The sequence below is a fragment of the Festucalex cinctus genome, chromosome 2 (genome assembly GCF_051991245.1).
Source record: "Festucalex cinctus isolate MCC-2025b chromosome 2, RoL_Fcin_1.0, whole genome shotgun sequence".
Lineage (NCBI taxonomy): Eukaryota > Metazoa > Chordata > Actinopteri > Syngnathiformes > Syngnathidae > Festucalex > Festucalex cinctus.
The window spans coordinates 26,364,427-26,388,917 of NC_135412.1; the positions used below are offsets into that span (position 1 = coordinate 26,364,427).

The 24,491-nt window shown below is 38.7% G+C and overlaps 2 protein-coding genes across 6 annotated transcripts in view; one reads left to right on the forward strand and one right to left on the reverse strand.

Annotated features, from left to right (window-relative positions):
* LOC144014315 (transcription elongation factor A protein 1-like) overlaps window positions 1-13,314 on the forward strand; it is a 22,137-nt gene extending 8,823 nt beyond the window's left edge. The window contains exons 10-11 of one of the 2 annotated variants that reach the window (XR_013282445.1): window positions 2,928-3,032; window positions 12,962-13,314. Coding sequence is in view for 1 of the 2 variants with exons in the window: in XM_077514059.1 (XP_077370185.1) it covers window positions 2,928-2,981 (54 nt within the window). In the remaining variant the exon portion in view is untranslated. Of the gene's footprint in view, window positions 1-2,927; window positions 3,043-12,961 lie in introns of those variants that run through there. The other variant, XM_077514059.1, reaches the window with a different exon arrangement.
* Window positions 5,862-24,491, reverse strand: part of rgs19 (regulator of G protein signaling 19) — a 33,376-nt gene continuing 14,746 nt past the window's right edge. For 2 of the 4 annotated variants that reach the window (XM_077514062.1, XM_077514061.1), the window contains exons 3-6: window positions 12,953-13,122; window positions 12,115-12,207; window positions 10,722-10,956; window positions 5,862-6,367 (exon numbers count right to left, since the gene is read on the reverse strand). In XM_077514062.1, coding sequence (XP_077370188.1) covers window positions 6,179-6,367; window positions 10,722-10,956; window positions 12,115-12,207; window positions 12,953-13,122 — 687 coding nt within the window. In that variant the 3' untranslated portion in view covers window positions 5,862-6,178. Of the gene's footprint in view, window positions 6,368-10,721; window positions 10,957-12,114; window positions 12,208-12,952; window positions 13,123-21,168; window positions 21,425-24,491 lie in introns of those variants that run through there. The other 2 variants (XM_077514064.1, XM_077514063.1) reach the window with 2 other exon arrangements.

The window sequence follows — 24,491 nt, forward strand, 5'->3', positions numbered from 1 at the left end:
CTCAACAAATAAGTCAATCTAAACAAAATGTGCATTTACGTTTCAGAATGTATGTAATGTTATTCAATAATCACCTGCCTTTTTTTCTACTCTCTACTGCAACTTCTTACTTTTATCATATGCCGGCATTATTTTGAGTTTCGAGTAACCCTTGCACAGGTCAGAAAGCCTGAGCGGGTGAGCCTGGGTGACACTTGTGTGTTTGTTGTGGAAATACGGCTGAGCTGCTTTCCATACATGAGCGTGGGGAAGAGGCGGGTGCTTGGGTCCTGTGTGATGTCAGGGAACCAGCTTGGAACAAAACGCGTTGAAGTCACGTGGTTCCGACAGAACCCAGCCATCTGGTTGAGAGTTTTTTTTTTTTTTTTTTGATGTACTAAAACTAGCCGAATCTGCACGTTTCTTTACAAACTTAGTGTATCATTGTACTCCTCCATGTTTAAAGGGATACTTTACTTATTTAGCCATTTTTGGCAGTCAAACAATATCTTGCCTATAATAAATTTGATATTTTCATTATTTTCCATGTACAATTAGTATCTTTAAAAACATTTTGCAACTTGCTGTCAACTGAAAATGACATCACAAGGGCTCAGGTAACCAATCACAGCTCAGCTTGTGAATGTCACATGACCAAACCTAGAGAACAGGTGAGCTGTGATTGGTTACCTGAGCCCTTGTGATGTAATTTTCAGTGGACAGCAAGTTGCAAAATTTGGTTTTAAAGGTACTAATCGTACACTAAAAATAATGAAAATATGAAATTAATTAGAGCGGCACGGCGGAGGAGTGGTTAGCACGTCTGCCTCCCAGTTCTGAGGACTCCAGTTCGAGTCCAGGCTCCGGCCTTCCTGGGTGGAGTTTGCATGTTCTCCCCGTTCCCGCGTGGGTCTTCTCCGGGTACTCCGGTCTCCTCCCACATTCCTAAGACATGCATGGCAGGTTAATTGGGCTCTCCGAATTGTCCCGAGGTGTGCTTGTGAGTGTGGATGGTTGTTCGTCTCTGTGTGCCCTGCGATTGGTTGGCAACCAGTCCAGGGTGTCCCCCGCCTACTGCCCAGAGCCAGCTGAGATAGGCGCCAGCACCCCCCGCGACCCTTGTGAGGAATAAGCGGTCAAGAAAATGGATGGATGGATGAAATTAATTATAGACAAAATATTTATTTATTATTGCTAAATAAGTGAAGTATCTCTTTAATAGTTTAACCACTGATTCTGACGGATTCACATCTGAGTTGCATGAAGATGACCAACCTTCATTACTTGAATAATTGCTAGTCCAGCCCAGGCACTATAATTTCACAGTGATTGATTTCTTAATTAAGTTAGTTTAACTGTGAAGTGGTTTTATTCATTCACATGGGTCAAACTTTTTTTTTTTTTTTTTTTGTATCAGGTTGGGGGTGAACTTGTGTGTGTGTTTGAAAAAGTGTGTTGGCGTAAGACTCTGGTTTGTAACCATGCGGATGGTAGGAGGTGTTTGTTTGGTGCTGGATTTCACTTTGATGGACTGGATGTGCTGGTTTCTGTGGATCTCACTCTGCCTCATCTATCCTTCCCACCTTCCTCTCTTTAATTTTTCCTCTGGTCTCTTGAGATCTCTTTAATTTGTTGGAATTTACAGGTTTCTGGGGTTGACGTAAGACTCTGATTTTGTAATCATGGGGAAGTGTTTGGTCGGTGCTGGATTTTACTTTGATTTATCTTTCTTTTTATCTTTTCTGACTTTTTCTCTGGTTTCCTGACCGTCTGAACCTCATGACTCTGGTGAGACTCTGAAGTATCCAGTTAAGGTGAAGGGTAATGGGATTTTTATTAGGTTTTAGGTGAATTAATGAGTATAAATTTACACGTATTTGTACGCACGAACGTGCATACACGCACATACGCGCACGCACACATACACGTAAAAAAAAAAAAAAAAAGAGCAATGATGATAAGACGTTGAATCGGTAAGACTACCGAATGAACAATTCTGAGCTCTCTCTTAGAAAAAAAAGAAAAGAAAAAATAAATTAATTAATTAAAAAAAATACAAATGAAAAAGTGTGTTTATTTGAGAATGTGTCTCATACAGAGGATTAATCCCAAACAAAGATCAGGTTACAGTGAACTGTGGGGCAAAAAAATGAGGCTAAACTATAAATGGACTATTTGACTACGTGTTTAGTATGTTAGTGCGTGAGTGTTGTGTCAACAGCGAGTGTTTTCTCAAGTCATGTTCACTTTTGCCTCAATTGACTGCAATGAGAGCTTCGACTCGCAGGATAGCAAAAGAACACACATGCATTAACACTGTGAATATGGTTCCCAGCTCTAAGAGTCTGATGAAAATAATCATAAGAATCACAAAATCCAATCGGACACCCCAAAGAAGAAGGCAGTTTGTTGGATGTTCAAATGCTTTCTGTTTATATATGTACAATACAATTAAAATCACAGTTTTTCAACAAAATATAAAATAAATAACATGAATAATAGCAAGATAAATGCATTTAGTGACCAGTTTCATTAAAATGTTTTTTTTCCCCCATATTTGCCTCCATAGACCGACTCCAACTGAATTTCCCACAAAGCATCACTAACCAGCCAGAGCATTTTGACCAATTGGCACAATATGATCTACGAAGTACTGTATTAAAAATCTGCTTTACAATGATAATAATGCTCACAGAGAGTTATGTCTCAATGAGAAAACACAATTAATGACACAACTCTCACAGTGATGCAGTTCCCCACTACTGAAAACTACAAACACAACAACACAGTGTGAATGAAAAATGAGCATTGTTATCTTTGTAAAGGCACATTATTTAATACAGCTACACTATGGGATACCATTTGATATAGAAGTGCTCCTAACGCTGTGTCTGGTTTTGCCCTTGGGAATGTTCCTCCCGCCTCCTTCCTGAATTGACCAACCACAGTTGAGGCCAGAAGCCACCGGCAGCCAACCAGGAGCCGGCGGTAAACAGTGGTGAGGTCAAAGGTGAGAAGTCACAGAGGCAGGAGTCAGCAGCAGCAGCAACCTGGTAGGCCACGCTGGTGTGTGCGCGTGCGTATTTGCATCACTATACTTAGAAAAATGTAACAAACGAAACGAAACAATTTTGCCTTTGGGCTACTGAGAAATGTCTCGAGAAATGTTTCAAGACACGTCCCAACGTGTAACAGCGAGACATTGGCGGGCTGACACAAACTGTTGTTGTGGAACCTCTAAAGTCGAACATTCCAGAGGTTGCACGATTCCAGAAGTTGAAACCATTTTTGTGAAAACATCATTAAAACTCCAATTTGCCGTCAAAGATGACTTCACACATCAACTTAACTAATGTCAACTTAATAAACCAAGTTCAGCGGATGAACTGTTAATATTGTTCATTTGGCTTTTCTTGGGACACCGTAAGAAGAATTAAGTCTCCTAATAAAAAAGGCAAAGAGAAGAAATAGAATATTTTAGACTGAAAGTTTTGTCAAGTGAGCGGTCTCATATTAAACAAGATCCAGTGTTACACACAATACATGCTGATGGAGTCGCTTGTTTTTCCAAAGCTAAAGTAGAATGTTCCTGTTTTTACATTTTACTATTAACATTATTATTCAAAAATGCATGCAAATTTAGTTTATTATGCCTTTGTCATTCCATCTTTTACCATTTTCGTGTGAAAGTGGTGTCTTGAAATACGAGTGACCCAACTTAAAAAAACACAAACTTAAGATACAAGCACTGTTTTGGTGGCAGTACAATAAGCAGCAGTTTGACAAATAGAGAACAAGTTGTCAAAAATATACTCCAAGCTTTTTAATGCCACTCCCAAATGAAGATTACTGTCAAACTAAACAAAACAATGAGAATTACATGATGTGAATCGAAAACAATGTTGCTTTAAGGTTAGCTTAACGCTAACATATGGAAAATGCCATTGATATGCTAACAGCTAGAATTGATGGCTACGGTTTTACGAACCCGAATTCCAATGAAGTTATGACGTTATGTATGATTTGTAAATCCTTTTCAAGCAATATTCCAATGCTAATCTGAACACAAACATGGAGTAACACGGAGTATGTAACAATACTAGCAATTCTGTACAAACATAACAATGTTAAGGCATCTTACTGAGTCACTTACAGTAGTAGTAGAAGTAATATTCTTCTTTGTTTGTGTCTGCATGACTGCGTTATACTGCCTCCTAGTGATCAAGGAGGGCACACCAGAAAGAGCAGCACAATGAATTGAATTGCAGCATGAAAACATGATGCACAAACTGTTAAATTCTTTATACTCTCTTTTTTCTTCCAATTATGATTACACAGTTATGTTTTTAATATGATAGTGCCATTTCTGGTTCTTAAAAAAAAATAAAAAAAAATAAAAATAAAATATTTTGGGGAGGCTGTAACAGTTTCATAGCATTTTCTCATTCATTTCAATGGGGAACGACAACTTGAGATAAGAGTGTTTTGAGTTTGAGCCTGGTCACATAATGCATTAAACTCATATTTCAAGGCACCACTCTATTAACAGTGCTTAACATACAGTATTCTTATAGCTGGCTGTATGATTGTTGAGAATGTTCAAGTGTCACCTAAAAAAACAGTCTGTGCAGTTAATAGAGGATTTCTGATGGAAATATAGTTTTGAATTTTCAACAAATTATTGGTTGACCATCATCCCAGAACAAGATTGTGTTCGACATAAGAGGTTCCAGTGTACTTATAAATAAATAAATATTCTTAAGTCAAATTTCCTCAAGTTTGGCGACATAAATACTATCCAAGTGTATCTGCATCACCCCACTTAAGATAAAATAAAAAACTTATTTTGAACATTAGCTGTGAGTTTTTAGTTGTATGAAACATATGTAACACGTGTTCAGTTTCATACTAGTCACAGAATAAAATTGTACCTTCTGAAGTATGGTGATATAAATACCATGTGTGTGTTTGTGTGTGGACTCCAGTTGTTATTGCATCATGTGTTGGATCAGTTCAGTCTAAAAAGGAAACTCCTCTTTTTGCATTATTTAAAAAAAAAAAAAAAAAAAAAAAAAATAGAAATCCCAAAGTGTGAAAAATGTGAAAAACAGGAAAGAAATTCAAATGGATGAACAATGGTTCAAAAGCCATCATTATTTTCAGGGGGAAAAAAACAACAACTCTTGTTTGAGTTAGTAAATCAGTAGTCAGCATCCATCATGAGTCTGTCACAGCAGAGAGAAAAAAACAGTTTGGCGGAATGGTCCTGTGCTTTCCAGTTGGCAAAAGGGGAAGGAAGAGAAATCCTTAAAAGGCAAACAAGGCATGGAGGTGGGCGGAGTCAAGGGTGTCCTCCGCTCAGTGGCTCTTAAAGGTGATTGGCTGGTTAGCTAGCTCAGGGATTTGAACTTTTGCAGTCTTTGGGTCGCCTAAAATATCAGGTGGCTGGGGAAGAAGTTGGACAAAGACGAGGAGGGACTTGGAATGGAAGAAATAGACAAATAAGGACATTTTCTTCATTTTGTGTTGAAATAAAACTCAGGTAAACAAACAAACATGCTTGTTTGTTTATTTGTTTACAATGAGATTCACACTTATGAATAATTTAGTATTCAATGAATCTAATGTATGATTTTGGAACTGCTAATATTCAATACTTTAACCCCCATATAGACCAGGGGTGGCCAAGTTCGGTCCTCGAGAGCCCCTATCCAGCCTGTTTTCCATTTTTCTCTCCACTAACACACCTGATTCATGAGCAGGATCGTTATCAGGCTTCTGCAAAGCTTGCTGATTAGCTGATCATTAGATTCAGCTGCGCTGAAGGACGGAGACATGGAAAACAGGCTGGATAGGGGCTCTCGAGGACCGAACTTGGCCACTCCTGCTGTAGACCGTACACGCCGTAAGGACATTCATTTTAGCCTCAGCCAGCTAGCACGGGTGGGTCGTCTCTTGTAATACAACTTAATTCCTCAGGTTGGCGACAGTGAGTCAGTGTTGTGCAAGAGTACTGTTGGTTTGGATTTGTGTGTGTATTTAGAGAATGAAAAGACAAAAAAAAGGAAGGATTCTGGGACAAAAGTGGACTGAAGGAGTTTTGGTCACTGTCAAGTCTTGGCAGTCACGGCATATATTTGGGGTAAGATCAGTTTCACCTGTAGTGATATGAAATGGTCGGCGTGTAGACAGTGCTGGACTAGGACTCGGAGGAGCTGCGCGAGTTGCCGTGGAGGAGCGACTTGTAGATGTTGGAGGAGAGGAATCGCGGGTAGGAGTCCCTGTGCATCAGCGTGTAGATCTGCAACTGGGCGTCCTCAAAAGTGTGAGGCGTCGGCTCCTGAATCTTCTTGTTGATCACCTCCCGTACGCGAGCGTCCAGACTCACCTGTGAGCAAAACCAACAGGATGGATGAGGGAGAGACTTCATACGATATGGTCACATCATCTACACGTGCACGGGTGACAAGTGACAATGACACTTTAAGTCACACATGAATGTACAATTGGGGGTGCAAGGCGAAGTTTGGTGGACGTTACAAAAATTGTCATCAACAAAGTTGTCCTCCTACTGGCTGTTTAGCTCCGTCGGTTGACGCCCGTCTTCTGACCCACATTCGATTCCCAGTCACTCCCTTAATGGTTGAGTTTTTGTCGGTCAGTTTGTCAATTTTCAGCTATTTACATGGCTGATAAGGGTCACTAAATTACAATATGTAACATCTGGTTGTAATTTGGGCCATTTAAAAACAACCTATGTGGAGGTTTTCTAGGGGAGTACCATCTCGATCACCTGCATATGGACTCCAGTGCGTCTTTCCTTGCTTTCATTGGCCAGGAGTCAAATTAATGGCACCTGGAAGTTGCCGGAACCGATATTTCGTGTTTACACACAGACGCTTATTGCTGACGGAGTCCGACCGGCCTTCACCAAAACATTTCTAAAATGTTTCCTAGGGTTTGTGGTCTCTTTAGACTGAAAAGGTAGAAAATTATCATCGCTACATGGCTGATGTTTGGAACAAAACAATCCGCGTCAAAAACCGCAAAAGAAATAAAAGAGTTCTAATTAATTTATTGGCGCCAAACACACGTAAGATGGCAGCCCTACAAGCATCAGCAACAAGACAAGGAGGTATCTATGTAAACATAGAGTAAGACGCCTCCAATTAGCATGCAGGCTAAGTCGTAAGGACTCGTACTACTACGGTTTTACACCACCAAAGTGTGCAATAAACGAGCCAAATTGACCCAGTTGGCCACAATGAGTTTGCAAACGTGGACCCTGGCGGACCTTCGAAACAAACTCACTTCACGATACCATTAGCTAGATTAGCTAGTACCATTATCAAGTACGAAGCGAAGCTACAATAAGCGAGTACTCATGACGTTTATGGATTTAAAATGGGATGGAACAAAAAAAAAACATCGATGGAATAATCGATAGGAGACTGTGTTCCCTCCCACAATGGCGCATAACGCGCAAACTTCTATCTGCACTAGTCTAGCAAAACAACATAAGAAAGAATACTTAATGTTTCATGAAATAATGATATATAAAGGTGTACTGCAGTTAAACACTAAACTTATTGAGACACCGTATAAATTAAATAGTCTACTGACTGAGCAAAATGAATCAGCCCCCCTACCCCCAAATCGCAGCCTTTAAGATTTGAAAATGACATACTAGCAATGTTGATTTGACTATGACTCACACGTGCATTAGGTTTGATGTTGATGCTTTGCCATCTCTCATTGGTGCATGAATGCTCCCATTTACCATTCACATTCTCAGAGATGCTCCCCTCCTCCAGTCAGAAGATATTTATAGAACAATCTTATGTTTTCTCTTTGCTCCTATTTAGGAATAAGTTGGGCACACGCACTCATGCACGCACACCCACAGTCAATAAACCAAGGTCAGACAGGCAGACAGAAAACCAAGCAGGCATCTACACTGTCTCGTGTGTGAATGTGTTTATAAAAAGACTCGAATGCCAGAGGGCCGTGACAGCAACTATTTAGCGCTTCCTGTGCCCATACACACGCGCACAAGCACACAAACACACAGTCAGTTGGAAATTTTTAATGAATCATAATAATCTTTTCTTAAGCTCCATATTACTGTAAACGTATTACAGTATTGTAATCGTTTTTGTAAACAATACAATTATTTAACAGATATGTTCATAAAAAGAATACTTTTTGTGGACTTTAGGAGCTCTGGCTTAAAAAAACTAAACAAAAAAAACTAGTAGCCGCTTAACCGCATAAACCCCTCAAGAAGCGTTGTCAGAACAAGAATTGGAGCAACTCGATTTTCTTTTTGCACTAACAATTTCACAAACCTTCTTAATTTGCCTTACATTATATTGCACTTGAAGTTATTTTCCTAAAATCCAAATGGACATATTGAACATTTTTAGTTAAGTTTGTTTTTTAAAGCTAGTAGTTTATAAAATCATTATAAACGAAGACAAAGTTCTATTTCTTTTTTTTTTTTTAATAATAAAAAATACCTCTAAGTGCAATTTAAGAAACATTTACTTTGTTTAAACCGGGGGATTGAATTACAAAGTAGCATAGGTCCATGATATTGTAAACAAAATGAAGAAACGCAAGCAAGTCAAGCAGCAACAGCTGTCAAACTACTGTAGCCAGCCAGGCACCTGATGCTAACGCTAATAGCTAGCTACTAGCCACGAACGCCGGAGACTTGTACCGTAACATACAATTGACGGCGTAATTAACTTGCATTTTCTTTGCGGCACAAACTAGCTATTAAATATACTTTTGGGGTGGTATTATGATAATGGTGGTATAAAACTGCAATTTCAATAAAAATGTGATAATGCAAGCCGGAATGTCAGAGCTAGAAGTAAATCTGGCGTTCACACCGACTTCAAAGTAAAAACCCACCAAGGCTGTTGCATTGGCATCATTGTATTATTTGGTATTATTATTTTGAAGTTAGCCTTAGCGTAGGCGGTGTGTCCTTGCGGCTTCCCTGACATGTCTGAAAAACGGTGCTGTGCTAGCCCAGCGCGCACATGTACACACACCCACACACGCGCACCCACAGAGACGGAACGTAATCGTTAACATATATTTTAATCTTTTTGTTTTGGTGGAAGAAGCAAGTCGTTTCAAGTCAAAAAGCTCAAGTCAAGCTCAAGTCCAAGTGAAGTCACAAGTCGTTGTTAAAGTCCACGTCGAGCTGCAAGTCTTTTAACATTTTGTCAAGTCAAGTCTCAATTCGTCAAATTCATGACTCGAGTCTGACTCGAGTCCAAGTCACATGACTCGAGTCCACACCTTAGCTTTGTTGTCACGTTACTGTTGGCCCTCTGATGCCGTCCTAGCACGAAAAGGAGTTTGCAAATCTGGACGCTGGGCCGGAAAGTGGTTAGCTTAGCGCTAGCTGGCTGCTATGACTGACACGACATGAATGAAAGACATCGATGGATTTCAAACTTCAGCAAAAGCGAAAAAAAAAAAAAAAAAAACACCCTGGATTCTGCCATGTATTTTAAACTAACTCATTCACTGCCACCCATTTCAGAAAATTTCAAAATTTTTAATACCAATGTGATATTACGTTCAATAATTATATATAAACCGAATCTACCAAATAACAGAATAGACTGCCTACATTTTGTCCCGTCCCGTTCTTTTATGATTGACAGTAGAAAATGTAGGTTTGCCAAAATACAGCCATTTCTCCCATGGACTCTGAAACTAGTGTTGTTCAGATACCGATACTGCATTAAAACAGTGGTATCGGTATCGGTGACTACTTACAAGTAACATGGCGATACCATTAATTCCAATGCTAATATATAATTTTGGATGCAGCATCTTGTGTCTTGCTGGTGCACGACATTCACTGGTATGTGACATGTTCACTGCATGCCGATCTAAGATATCCTATTGGCCCTTGAATGCTCTGAACCAATGGCAGGACAGCTTTTTCATGTTGAGGAAAAAAAACCTTAAGTATCGGTATGGTATCGGTATCGGCCGATACTGCAAAGCTGGGTATCGGTATCGGGAGCCAAAAAATGGTATCGGAACAACACTATCTGAAACTGTGTTTATTTGGTATAAAATTGGGCAATGATGTCATCTACCGGTGGTTGGGCATCAGTAAAGTTGTTTCCAAGTTTAATATTTACTGTGGAGCATAGTCAGATTAGCCCCCATTTATCTCCACTGTAAAAAAATACAATTGACAAGTATACTTGTCAAAGGCAGTGAATGAGCTAAAAGGAAAATCTTTGTAGGTTGACACGCCTGTATTAGAGTATCAACTGTATATGAACACATAAAACTATATGGTACACACAGGGTTGGGTTGTCTAGAGATTTGTAGCCTACATTATAATCAAGTAAGTTTCAAAGTGATAATACAGCAATCATCATTACATGTCACTTGTGGTTTGATTAACTTATATAAATATAAACAACATAATAAAACATTATTAGGTACAGAACTGTACATGAAGAAAGCCTGTGTATTCGTGTGCATGTGTGAGGGTTATAACCTTTGCCTCAACTGAAAGTGCCACTGTTTCGGAGGAAGTTAGAGTTGTGCGGAGAACCCACACAATCACTTCGAGAAGATGCAATCTCCATAACGAAAGGCCCAAGCTGACATTTGATTGACAGATCAAACTATCAAGCTAACTTTTGTTTAGAATATTACAAACGGTTTCCACAGTTGTTTCGCCAACTTTTCTTACCTCTTTTGGCGACAGTATGGAAACGTAGTCCTCGTAGATGGAGCGCACCTTCTCCTCCATGGTTTTCTTGTTCATTTCCTGTTTGAGGTCTTCACAGGCCAGCCAGAACAACATGTTCTCCTCACTGTACTCCGTGCGCAAAAACTCCCGGAATACATTGCGCCCCGCCGGGTTCCTCATCAGCTTGTCGAAGGACTGAGACCACAGCTGCATTTCCTCCACTGAAGGTTTGGTGCTAGTGAAAAATAACAGCCAGGAAAACCACTTCGTTATCTACTGCACACCAATGAAAATAAATGACTGAGAACTTGAATGTCATGCCGTGGACCTCCACACCAAGGCCAAATTGTTTCTACTTGTGAACTTGGGAACATCCTATTTCAGTGTTTCAGCAGGTATCACCAAATCTAATTCAATGTTTTGTTTTTAAACACAATTTTTTAACACAACTTAAAACTAATTTAATGCCCATGTCGTACTGCATAAACACACACGTGCACACACCCACACATATACCCAATTGTTAATCATAATTAACTCATTTACTCCCAGCCATTTTCACCGAAACACCCCCTTCGCTTCCGGCTGTTTTACTGCATTTTGACTGATTTTGCAAGGCCCACAGAATATTTTGTTCTGTTGCTATTAAAAAAAACAAAACATGGAACCTACCAAAATAAAGATTAGAGTATTTTCTTTCATCAGGAATAAAAAAAGTATATTTCTATCTGTTTCCGATATGCAGCAATTAGCATTAGACTATAGCTAAGTTTAATCATTATTCACAAATTTGTTTCGAACTGTGTGGCAATCAGCTTGTTTGCAAAATGGCCCTGGTTGATCACTTATACTCTGCTGCCACCTGCTGGCCGTTTTTGTAATTACTACCATTGCTTCAACCGTTCTCTGCAGTTCAGATGCTGCATCAAAGCCTTCTGTATGCTCTACGCTCTAGTATTAAAAAAAACCCGTATGAATACATCTTTGGGACACTTCAAATATTTAAAATAGAACACATTTATACGTTATTAGGAGCAAATTAGTTAATCACTTGACATCGACAATTAACTCATGATTAATCGCACGTTATATCTCTTCTCAATGTACAATAAAACATTGTTTTCACGTTTTGGATACTCTTTTTAATTAACATAAAAGTGGACAAATATGCTTACCAAATACAAATGTAGTTAGAGCTTTCAGTACATTGATTCATTAATTTTATAGTAAATCTAAAGTTATGTGAAGGTAAAAAATTATTAAAAGAAGTGTGAAAAATTGAGTCATAGATTTGTTTGTGCTGAGGTAATTATCTGCCACGAGGTGGCATTAGTGTTCCATGTTGGACGTTGGTGACAGGAACAGTACGTTTTTCTTTTCGATATGCACTCACCAAGCTTCGCAGTTTGGTATTGTTTCCATCTTGTTGTCCTGTGATATCCTCTTCCTCCTACGCCTCCTCTCATCTTCATTCCTGATGGTAAGACTGACATGATAAGACGGCTTTTCAGACAGGAAACACACACGCACACGCACGCACACTGATGACAGAACTTTTTAACACACACAACCGCACACACGGATGTTACTCCACCATGCACTGACGACACCCACCACAGTTGTTAGCATCAGGATGTGACTACAGGTGTGCATGTTGTAATTCACAATTTTGAATAATCTTAACTAGTAGATAAAAAAACAAAACAAAACAAAACACCACCTCCATAGTACAACTTCAAAAATTTCTCTCCATGTACATTGTAGTGTAGCAGGCCCTGATGTCCATAAAAAAAACAAAGAAATGAGACCAAGGTTTTAGTTCTAAAAAGTATATTTAATATTATTGTGAGCCACTGTAATATAAGTTGAGATTTATTTTGCTTTATATATGTATTTTATTTATTTTACATGTATTTTTCTATTTTTTTTTAATTTTTGAATCTTGTTTTTTATTTATGTATTTATGTTTACTTTTATTTGTTCATGTATATATTTTTGTTGTTTTTATTTCAATTTAGATATTTTTTGTATTTAATTGTATTGAACTGAGGTTAATACAACTAAAGTGTACTTGGGCTGCAATTCTTTCGCAGTTGGCTAGAGGGAGCCAGCATTGCCTTTCTTTGAGTCTTGAGTTAATAAACAATCCAAACATGACTGCTCAATATGCATTGTCAGCTCATCACTCATGTCTGATTGGTTGATCCAAAAAATTGTGTTTTGTCTCCTACCATGAGCAGCTGCAACAGCAGCACCAGCAGAAGCAGCAGGCGCTGGGCCGCTGGGAATTCTGGGTCGTGTTCAGTCCTTGTGCGGCCGGCCCGCTCAGCGGCGAGGTTTCGCTGCGGCCCACCCCCATGGCCAGCTCACCGTCTCGCTCGGCCGGGATCGGACCTGTGTACTGTAGAAACAGAGACGTTGTCATACATTTGGACTTTTTATCTACATCCAGCTTTTCACGACAAGCAATGTTGAGAAGTGATGTTAGGTTTACATTACGTAAAGGCTCTATGTGCAACGTCCTGAATGTTCTTTTTTGTCCTATTTTTTGTTCAGTTGCTTGTGACTACAATACTAGTGTGGCTCTTACTACCGGAGACAAATTCTTTGTGATTTTGCATACTTGGCAAATAAAGACGATTTTGATTCTTGTTAGTAATGAAAAGGAATTAAACGAAATCAAACTAGGGCCCTTCATCGGCTATTTTTGATGATTTCCTTGTACAGTACACAGCTTACACTGGTCTCATTATTTACAATGGTACCTCAAATTACAAATTTTATTGGTTCTGTGACCTCGAAGTAACTTTTCCCATTGAAATGAATGCAAATTAAATCAATCCGTTCCACCCCCCAAATCAAATGTACTGTAATTTCCAGACTATTAACCGTACCCAGTACATTTCTGAAGGAAAAAGCATTTTGTACAGACATAAGCCGCACCTGATTATAAGCTGCATGTGCCCACATTAAAACATGAGATATTTACAAAGAAAGACGGTACACAGAAAGACTTTTCAAAGGTTTAATATACCTTAGCTTTTCTTTCCAAACAGTGCCTGTGATGCAGCAGTAACACAGCAGCAATACGGTACTAGTAACACAGCACTAAGAGGGTTGGTTAAAACCAACATACCGGTAAAAGTCACTGAGACTTGTTGTATTTTCCATGATGAGGGTCTGTTCATGCTAATTTTATTCACGCACAAAGCGTGAAGTTACATTAAACTTGCGTCTTCCTCGACACATATATTCAACCTGTCTCACTCTTACCTTTTCTGCTCGAGCTCCCCTGGTGGCCGTTAGAAAAAATGCATAAATTAGCCTCATCATTGTAGAAGCCGCAGGGTTGAAAGTGTATGACAAAAGTCGTGGCTTATAGTCCGGAAATTACGGTAATGATGGAACTGGGCTCCAAAATCAAAAGAGTTCGAAACGCATACGTTCCATATGGACACCATATGCGGGATACTCTTCCAGTGATGACGTAATTCTCACGAAACTGCGCACGAAACTGCCAGTCTGTCAACAACAATGTATAGCCGTGTCGTTGTCGTTTTGTGCAACCTCGTTAGCTTGTTTATGCTTTTACAACAAAATGTTTTTGGTGAAAAATGTTGTACTAGAATCACTCGGATTTGTCACCGCTCATGTGTTCGTGTCACTGATCTGTATATATTACTAGATAGCCGATAGCCCATACACGCCTGTGCAAGCCGTTGAAGCGACAGGGTAGCCATCTTACTCCTCCCATCTCGCGGGAAGACTACTGTTTAAACTACTTTGAAGACGCTCTTTTTCTTTTATCGCTCAGTTGCTAGACTCCTGTTTTTCTACAAAGTACTGTTTCAAAAGTTCTCTAATTGTAAATGTATAGGATCGTATGTTGAGAAACGTTTCTTGGGAGGAGTAATATGGCGGCCTTGCGGCTTCAAAACCGGCTATTCAGATCAGTGGTTTGTCTTCTTCTTCTACGCTTTCCGTTACCTCCCTATGGCAGCGCGACAGCGCCACTCCAGACTTGGCATATATATTACAGCCGTTAAACGTCCTATGCGTCTTCTTTTGGACGCTCGCATGTCTTGAAACGTTTCTGTCTGTACAAAGTTTGTTTGAGGAACAAAGGCGGCTTTGCTTCCGTGTGAACAGGGCCTAAAAGTCTCATGTATGGGAGTATTTTGGCGACTTGGAGTGAAATTAGTCCTCAAATTAAGGATACAGGATTTGGGGGGTTTTCTGCCTCTTCCCGACATGGTCGTTCATACTGTCATGCCTACGTCTCGCCAAATGTTTCACTCAAACTGTAATCTAATAACATGAATAACATGCTAAGACTGTTTGAAAGCGCTACATAAATAAAGATGACTTGACTTGATTGGATAGAATACAAGAAATATTAGCAGTAGAAGACAAGAAGGAGTGATGAAGAAGAGGAGACATGTTGAGAAGAGGAAGTGAGAGAAAGACAGTGTGATGCATCATGTGATTGCGCTGTGATCACACACAAGCAAACGCGCATACGCACACGCATGCACGTACGCATGCACAAATGTTGAATGTTTTTTTCTGCTTGACTCTCTGGTGTATGTGAGTGTTTGTGAGTGTGCGCGTGTTAGCAGTCGGTTTTGGGTGATAAAGATAAAAAAAAGTGAATTTATAAGATCCATTTAGCAAATAAGGCAAAATACATTAAACAGCTTACTTTTGTGTGCACACGTTTTGCGGAGTGACCAAATGTGTGCGTGAGTGTAACAGGATTTGGTTGTGCAAGTTAATCTGATTAAGTGTGATTACATTAGAACAACTTTGTAATGACACACGCTCAGGTGAAAAAAAACAAAAACTTGTCAGTTGAACTCCATCATTGTCAATATTGCTTTAAAGCTGATTGACACACACAGAACCTGTTGTATTTTGTGCACACACCATCGCACACATGACTTGCAAGCATGTGATAGTCTTTATTATCATAGTTGACATTACTTGTTATTGCATATTTTTTTCTTTACCCTTCCCAGATATATGCCTCGAGCGAGGTCTCGAGCATGCCAATCAAATCAGGTTACCACATAGGTGGTTTCCAATTAGGCAGTGTTCATTTTGTTGAAGAATCATTTTTTCATAGTTATCATCAATGACCTTTGTTATGAGTTCTAGCAATCATTTAGCACTAACTTTTTTTGAAAGTGAGCGGTATTTCTTCTTGGGTGCTGACTAATGTGATGGGCGACCAGTTTGATACACACTTCTGCAATGACAAACACGCTCAACTCACCTTTAACAATGTTATTATTAGTCATTAATGATATTCATTTATGCAAAGACACTGATCACGTTAATGAATTCATCACACAGTATTTAGGAAACAGATTCATGTCAATCTGCAACACTTTATTTCTATATATCAGTGTTTACATTTCAAATGATCAATCCCTTCTGCAAGATTCCTAGAAAATCACAATGTCAGACGTTCCATGAGCGGTGAGCTATTTTTAGAACAGGCTCATGTGTTCACCACACTGGTGATCCCTGATTCAGCGTATAAAAATATGCCAGTCCGGTGACTGTCCCACTGTTTCGTTAATCCTCCGCCGTTTTCCATTTGTTTTCAATGAAGGCTCTGATAAATCACAGTGCCATAAATAAATACATTTTGAAAACCGTTGATCTAGGTCAGGGGTCTCCAAGTTGGGTCCTCAAGAGCCCCTATCCAGCCTGTTTTCCATGTTTCTCTCCACTAACACACCTGATTCATGATCGGGATCGTTATCAGGCTTCTGCAAAGCTTGCAGATTTGTTGATCATTAGATTCAGCTGTGCTGAAGGACGGAGACATGGAAAACAGGCTGGATAGGGGCTCTCGAGGACCGAACTTGGAGACCCCCAATCTAGGTGAATGTAAGAAAAAGTGGAGCTAAAGTTTCCATATTACCCTTTACACAATTTTTATTTTAGTTGACTAAATTTCCTGGACTTTTCATCATTAGAATTTTATAGTAATACGTATTGCATACGTTTCTATGAAAATGTGTATTATATCTTCAATTTTAACATTTTAAAACAGTTTAAATTTCGACTTTTTGAAGAACACCATTACTGAGGATTAATTTTGATTTAATTGGATTTAATATTGAAGTAATTGTATTTATTTATTTACTTTTTCAATGTTAGACAAAAAATTGTGTCAGTTTATAAAATGAAACAATCAAGTATGTAACTGAATGACATGATGCATGACAATAGAGTTTAAGAAAGACAAATTTGTTCACAGAAAGTGTTCTGTGTTAAGCAAACTTTTGTATTTGTTTAAAAAAAAATACACTATAGTACTCACTGTGAAGAAGACAACAGTTTTAATATTGTGTACAAAAACTATTTGCTCTTTGCAAAAACATCAGTGTATGCCTTGAGTAGTTTTATCGTATATTATTGTGGATTTACCTGACCAATATAACGAAAATCGCAGTATCATCATGTCGTATGGTATCGTGAGGTACCCAGAGGCTCCCACCCCTACTCTCTACCCTAACCCTATTTTATAGTTTCACATTTAATATTAACAACTGTTAACCATGTTTACATTTGAGCATTAAAATGGTCATTTGACTTCAACTGCCAGAGAAAAGTTTTCATTTACATTTCCAAAAAAATGCATGCCTGATCAATTTGAGTTCAACCTTTGCGTGTCCATAATATACCGAATATCAAACAAATGACAAACAAATAACGTGCAGATGTGTGCTTAAAAGTCAGATTTCATTCCTTTCTCATTTGGGCTTCAAACTGCTGGAACGGATGGATGTGTGGCCCAAAGTCAGCTGCCTCCATCGCACACCCGCAACTCTAATGAGGATGCGGTATAGAAAATGGATGGATGGAGGGACGGATGGATGGACGGAGGGACGGATGCTCATTTGTGGTCAGTGAAGTTACTGATTGAGTGTTTCTCAACTTCTCAAATGTTTTTCTCTTCCCTTACACGCACGCACGCACGCGCGTGCACAAATTAGATCTGCAATAAGTGCTCATTTCAAATATTAATTTGACAGATTAGCGCTGGTTAATTTTACCACAAGACTGCAAAGCAACAAACATCTGCGCACAACGAGAATGTGTCAGTCTCAATAAATGGGAGGGAAATTGAGGCAAAATAGGAAGGAAACAGATTTGTGTTGTAATTACTGTTGATATGTACGTCAGTAGATATGTGATCACTTCCAGTGACGTTAAAATGTACAAAAAAAAAAATCTCAAGCGTTGCTCATAAACATCAGAGGGTGAAATACATCTTAACATACAGGTTGGAATTTTATGTTTAACTTAAGCTCGGCATACGGCGTATGATTTTAGAAGTGTTAGTTTTAAATGCCAACTCCAGTTTTGCAACTTAATCATCTGACACAGAAAGTATAATCTTACAAATGAAGTTTTCACATTCTACGGTCTGACTGAAGGGCACAAATCTCCTGTACATGTTGGTAGTGCGCTTTCATAATGATGTTGCCGACTGTCAAGAAGAAGCGTCTTTGTTCCTTTTGTCTTCTGGTGCACATTTTAATGGTTTTCTTGGCCCACACTCAAACCCTCCACAGGTGCCTTCCAGTGGTTCGACCCCAGGTTTAGGATTCGAAGAACCTGCCCTAACATGTTGATCTGCTTTAACCCGACCTCACACCCATTTCCTCTCTTTGAATGTTTTGTGCGTACACGCACACGTGCTAAAAATGCTCTTTCCTCAACACAAATATAGGTATCGCTGAAACTTCGTACCTCCAAAATCCGTTTTCAAAAGGCCCACAAAACGGCACGTTTGTTTAACCATTAAAATCGCATCAACAAAGAGAGAAAGCAATTTACAACACTCTAGATTGGTCAATAATTTGTCAAAATAACACCCACACGTGTGAATTGAACAGTAGTAGCTATAGATTTCTTGAAAAAGGAAAAAAATCTGCATTGTTGTCAAAATGATTCTTGTTCATATAGACCAGGGTGTCCAAACTTTTTTCCTCCAAGGGCCACATATAGAAAAATCGAAGGATGCCAGAGCCACTTGGATTTTTTTTTTTTTTACTTCAATTTGACAAGCACCCCAAAATCAGTCAATCAGTTAATTTATTTTTTTTTTGTTTTTAAATATACAGGACTGTTTCAGAAAATTTGAATATTGTGGCAAGTCCATTATTTTCTGTAATGCAATTAAATAAGCAAAAATGCCATACATTCTGGAATCATTACAAATCAACTGAAATATTGCAAGCCTTTTATTGTTTTAATATTGCTGATTATGGCATTTTTTTATTTGGTCTGAGGAAATATTCTAATATTTTGAGATAAGATATTTGGCTGAAAATGCCATAATCAGCAACATTAAAACAATAAAAGGCTTGCAATATTTCAGTTGATTAGTAATGAATCCAGAATGTATGGCATTTTGCTTATTTAATTGCATTACAGAAACTAATGGACTTTACCGCAATATTCAAATTTTCTGAGACAGTCCTGTATTATTGTTACCTTTTTTTTTTTTTTTTATTCCTACGTCATGAACATCTATTTATAAGGCAAATTAAGGCTATAAAATAAGGCACTTGGGGATCATTCATAATGATATTTTCACAATTTGTTGATAGAGCAGAAAGCGAAGGAAACCCTTTATGCTTCTTTATTCACCACAGTGTAGTGAAGAGAAATGAGACTACTTGTTTAATTGTTAATAGTTCATTCGCATATTTAGAAAAGCTCTACAGTTTATAAAAGAAATGTATTAGGAGCAGATGCCATTTTTAGAATATGCTGCAAGCCGCTTAAAAAATGGATGGCTGGCCACAAATAGCCCCCGGGCCATAGTTTGGACACCAATGGCATAGATAGTGATGGTGAACCCACTGTTGTATGTATAACTGAAAAGTACAAAGTACTGATAAAAACTAGTCAAGTAAAGTAACAAAGTATTTTATATATACTCATATACTTCATTTATTTCTGTTTACTGGCTTGTTATACATATAACAGTGGTTTCAGTAAACAAACAGAAATAAATGAAGTAATGAAGTATATAAGTATATATAAAATACTTTGTTACTTTACTTGACTAGTTTTTTCCGTACTTTGTACTTTTCAGAGTATTTATTTTTTTTACACTACTTTTTACTTTTATCTGTTAAATTTTAGGCGGCACGGTGAATGACTGGTTAGCACGTCCGCCTCCCAGTTCTGAGGACTCTGGTTTGAGTCCAGGCTCATCCCCTAGCTGACAGCTGATGGTTACATTAAAGGTACCACAGGTTGCGTTTGAGCAATAAACATAACTTAATGCATTAAAGTAAAGCATTTAATAAATGTTTGCGTATGACATACAGAATATTTATTCATGTCAAACTATAGTGGTAATTTTTTTCCATTATAAATTATGCAAGTAATTAAATGATTAGAAAAAGAGGAGGATGAGCATGTGCAGTGGATACAAATTTTTGGAGACATTCTGATAACATTAATTGTTGAAAAATTTAACACATAACAGGTGCTCTCTAAATTTGGTGGGCAAAAAATGTTGATAAAAAGAGCCTTTTTAATTCAGCGATTAATCAAAATTCCAAGATGTGATTAATCTGATTAAATTTTTTTAGCATTTGACAGCGCATATATATATATATATATATATATATATATATATATATATATATATATATATATATATATATATATTTATTTATTTATTTATTTTTTGGGGGGCTATTTGTGCGCCCGGTCATCCTAACCCCTGCGAATGGCGGTAGTCTCCTGATCAAATCGTGATCAGTTATCTTTTTTTTTTTTTTTTCTAACTTTTTGATCACGGATCGCTGATGAGCCGAAAAATCCGAGCCATGTAAAGCCTACTACGCAATACTTGAAAATGTGCACTCGACAAATATTTGTTTAAAAAAAAATCTCAAAAATAATAAAAACTAAATTAAAATTGAGCAATTTCAAAAAAGTAAAAAGTAAAAAACCTTTAAAAAAAATTTTTAAAACTAACTAAAACAAACAATAATGATAAATCCAAAACTATAACCCTGTTGCATGCAGAGTGACAGTTCACTCCAAAATTGTTTCTGCTTCATTTCTGGTAACGTACAAATACAACACAAAAACAAATAAGAAAGCAAAGTCCAAATGGAACATCTTTGAAAAGGATGCACCAATGTGATTAAAATCAGATAAGGCAATTTGCTGCTAAAACTCATATGTTCATTGACATTTCAAGATGTAGGGGAGGGGGGGGGGGGGATCATACTGTAAGTCGTTCAACAACACATGGGAGGCAATTTTCGTAGTGCACCTGTGTGAGGATACATGCTGACACGAAAAGTAAGCCTTCAATCACAGCCTGAACTCAGCCATTATGGACCAAAGTCAGAACCCAAGTCTTACAGTTACACAAATAATGAACAGCAGAGCTCACCAAAGAGAAGAAGAGTCAATGTGGACGGTGGAACCAAAACACGCAGCTCTTCTTCGCGGTTGTCGCCAAACTACAAAGATTTCCAACAGTCAACATGTCTTCATTGAGTGAAGGAGGAAGGGAGCTAGCAAGAAGTGTTGAGAGATGGCAGACAGGAAATAGAGCGTGGGGGTGGGAGGCGTGCGGATGATGGCGTTGATTGTGACACTTCTTGCTTTGGCTGTGAAATTTGATGAATCAGACAAGGCATCTGCACTCCGACAACTTCCAGTCTCAACTTGTTCCCCGCCCTTTTCAAACGTCTCAAAGCCAAAATTAGACTAGCTCACACTGCAGCCGTCATGAGGAGGGGTTTGAAAAAAGACCAAGGTGAGAGCCATTTAATAGACACGCTTACAACATGTAGTCCACTTTGGTTCAGTACAGCGTAAAACAACACGGACAGGTACTGTACAACTTCGCTATTTGAGGGGGGGCAAGCCGTGCTGCGATTAGCAAAAAACAGTGAGCAAATGATGATCCCACTATAAATGTTTACAATTCCCCATTATTAATACACCGTATAATATACCACAAGCTATGATCTCAAAACACTTTTAGATCATTTTGTATTTCTTACCCTTACAAATAAACGGCTTACAGATTTTGCTTTAGAAAAAAATGCGCTGGAAGTGCAGTCGAGGCAGTCCATAACTTCTACTAACCCGGGATTTACACCAGATGCGGCTGCGGTGCGGCTGCGGTGCGTTCCGGCGACCCAAGCAATTAGATTCCATTCATTCGAATGGTGCAGTTTACACCGCTTTACAGCCCTTCCGCAAGGATAGACCTATTTTCTATTTTTGCCGGATGCCGCATCGGTCGGCCTCCGGCAAATAGCAAGCTAGCACAAAACACATCGAGCGGGACAGGAAGACCGACGCAGTTTCAAAATAAATTTCCGTTTACCTTTCAAAATAAAACACTCGTCAGCTCCTATTTCGCAAGCATGTTAGCAAAACGTGATGTGGGCGTAGACGGGCCTGGAGTTAACGTGCGAGGGGCTCATTCACGGTTTAGACACCAGCGAACATGGACGAGGAGAGGTTTATATTGGAGGTAGAAAGCCACAAAATAATAAAAGTCCACCTCTCTTTCTGCTTCTCTGTTGAGCACAGACTTTCTGTGTGTTTGTCGTTGTTCTGAATGCCACATAATCGCGCACGGTCACGCGAGACATGGTGGGAAGTGGTCGGCTACGGAGCAGCCGGACCGCAGCTGTGCGGAGCCGGTGTGAGTTGGCCAAAAAATTGACACGTGGAGCAAGCAGTCAAGACGCACCGCACACAACCGCTGTAAATCCCGGGTAAGGCCCTGTCTCAATACCCACATTGCACCTGACGCTCTTCAATGAAGTGTTCACTTAATAGAGGTACACAAAGTATTAAGAGCACAGGTTACAACAAGCATTAGAAAATTATAGAATTGGGACAGTGGTGGATGTCATCAACGTGCGCCACTGTGTTCAATTACATCATCAAATATTGCAGCAGCGCTTGTTTTTTGTTTTTGTTTTTGTTTTTTGTAATTTTCCTGCTTAAAATGATATCAAAACTGTAGTAAAGTAGAACTAAAGTTAAACCCCCAGTCGATGGCAGTTATGGCTCCATGCAGTAGGGCAAAATATGCAGGTGACATTAAACTTTGATTAAAATTACTCAAATACAAATTATAAAAATATAATAGTTTGATACTTACACTTGAAAATACTGTTGTTGTTTTTTGCACAGGCACAGGAATTACGATCGAATGCCGCCATTTTTCACGCTATTTCAGTCAACTCCGCAATGACTTGTGGGTAATACAGTACACTTAAAATGTAGAATAAGGACGCAAAGGGGGCGGGGGAGATGGGCGTGGTGTGGTGACAGTGCACTTCGGACAACTGGGACACCCTACACACTCGCACAAGAGTGGAAGTGCAAGTATTGGAACCTGGGCCTAACAATCCAGGTTCAAATTACATGGTTTTTCCTGTGCACAAAATTCAGAGGCAGCCACCTCCAATGTGTGCGTGTGTGGGTTTTTTTTTTTTTCAGTGCCAATACCGATTATTAGTAGCTAAACAGGCTGATAACCGATATTTGGAACCAATATTCACTTTCACTAAAAGGGAAAATATTGGCATCAAAATAAAAAAAAATTACAAACTCCAACTTTTAATTTTGTTGAACCAAAGTCATAAGCCATATATTTATTACGCATTACACACTTGGTAGGGTTGGAGAACGACTGAGGATATCTTTGAACCATTTCATTCCCCTTTTCACTCAAGAGTGACCATTCCCTACATGCATGTCTATAAGTTCGGCTCCTATATAATCCCAATGAGCGAACGTTGTCGAACATTACGAATGTTGAATTTAGCAACTATGAGGTTGCTGTCTGTCATTTTGCGATATTTGTGCAACGTTTCAGCACCAAGTGAGACAATATGCGAATTAACCTGAAATTTGAATCAAAATAACCCACACAACGGAGGAAAATGATTATTTTTCGTTTCCTTTTTACTAGAAGATGTAATTATTTTTGTCCAGTCCACGTCATCATTGTGACGGCCCCGTTCATTTTGGACTTATTTCCTGGTCTTTTCTGCTATTAAAGTGCATATGGTATCGTCAAGTATTGCCATAATTTAGATGCCCATCTCGGGGATCTTATTCTTCCTTTGAGAAAAAACAAAACAAAACAAAAAAGATTTATTGCGGGAGTGACTGTCGAACACAGCCAACTTGTGTTTGTGTGTGCAACTGGTCCGTTACTGTAGCATATAATTGAATTGAAAACGGCAACTGGTTGTGCCCAAAATGTATGAGTACATGTGCAGACATGTGAAAATGATAGTCTGAAAATATTAGAACTAAACAGTTTTTTTATTATTATTATTCTTCATGTCGGAATTTTGGCTCCCCTGCCTCACAGACACAAAAAATGATGTCACTTTAATTACGTCCAAAAACATAACTGATTGTCAGAAAGATTTACGAGTACATGTGCAGACATATGCCATTCGTAGTCGAAACTCGCAATATTTTGCATAATATTTACGTCACAAGTGTTACCACGTACATTCATATGCATAACTATGCTTTCGATGTCTGAAGGAAGAATATGAAACCTAAGATGTTTGCCATATGCCCTTTTATAGCCCAATAGACCAAGAAATAAGTCCAAAATGAACAGGGCTGTGTTGCGTGTGCACACCGCGTCACTGGTATGTCCTCATTTTGACTTGAAACCTTTTTTTCAGGGTGTCAGATGTCATTGATAGCCTTTTGCCTGGG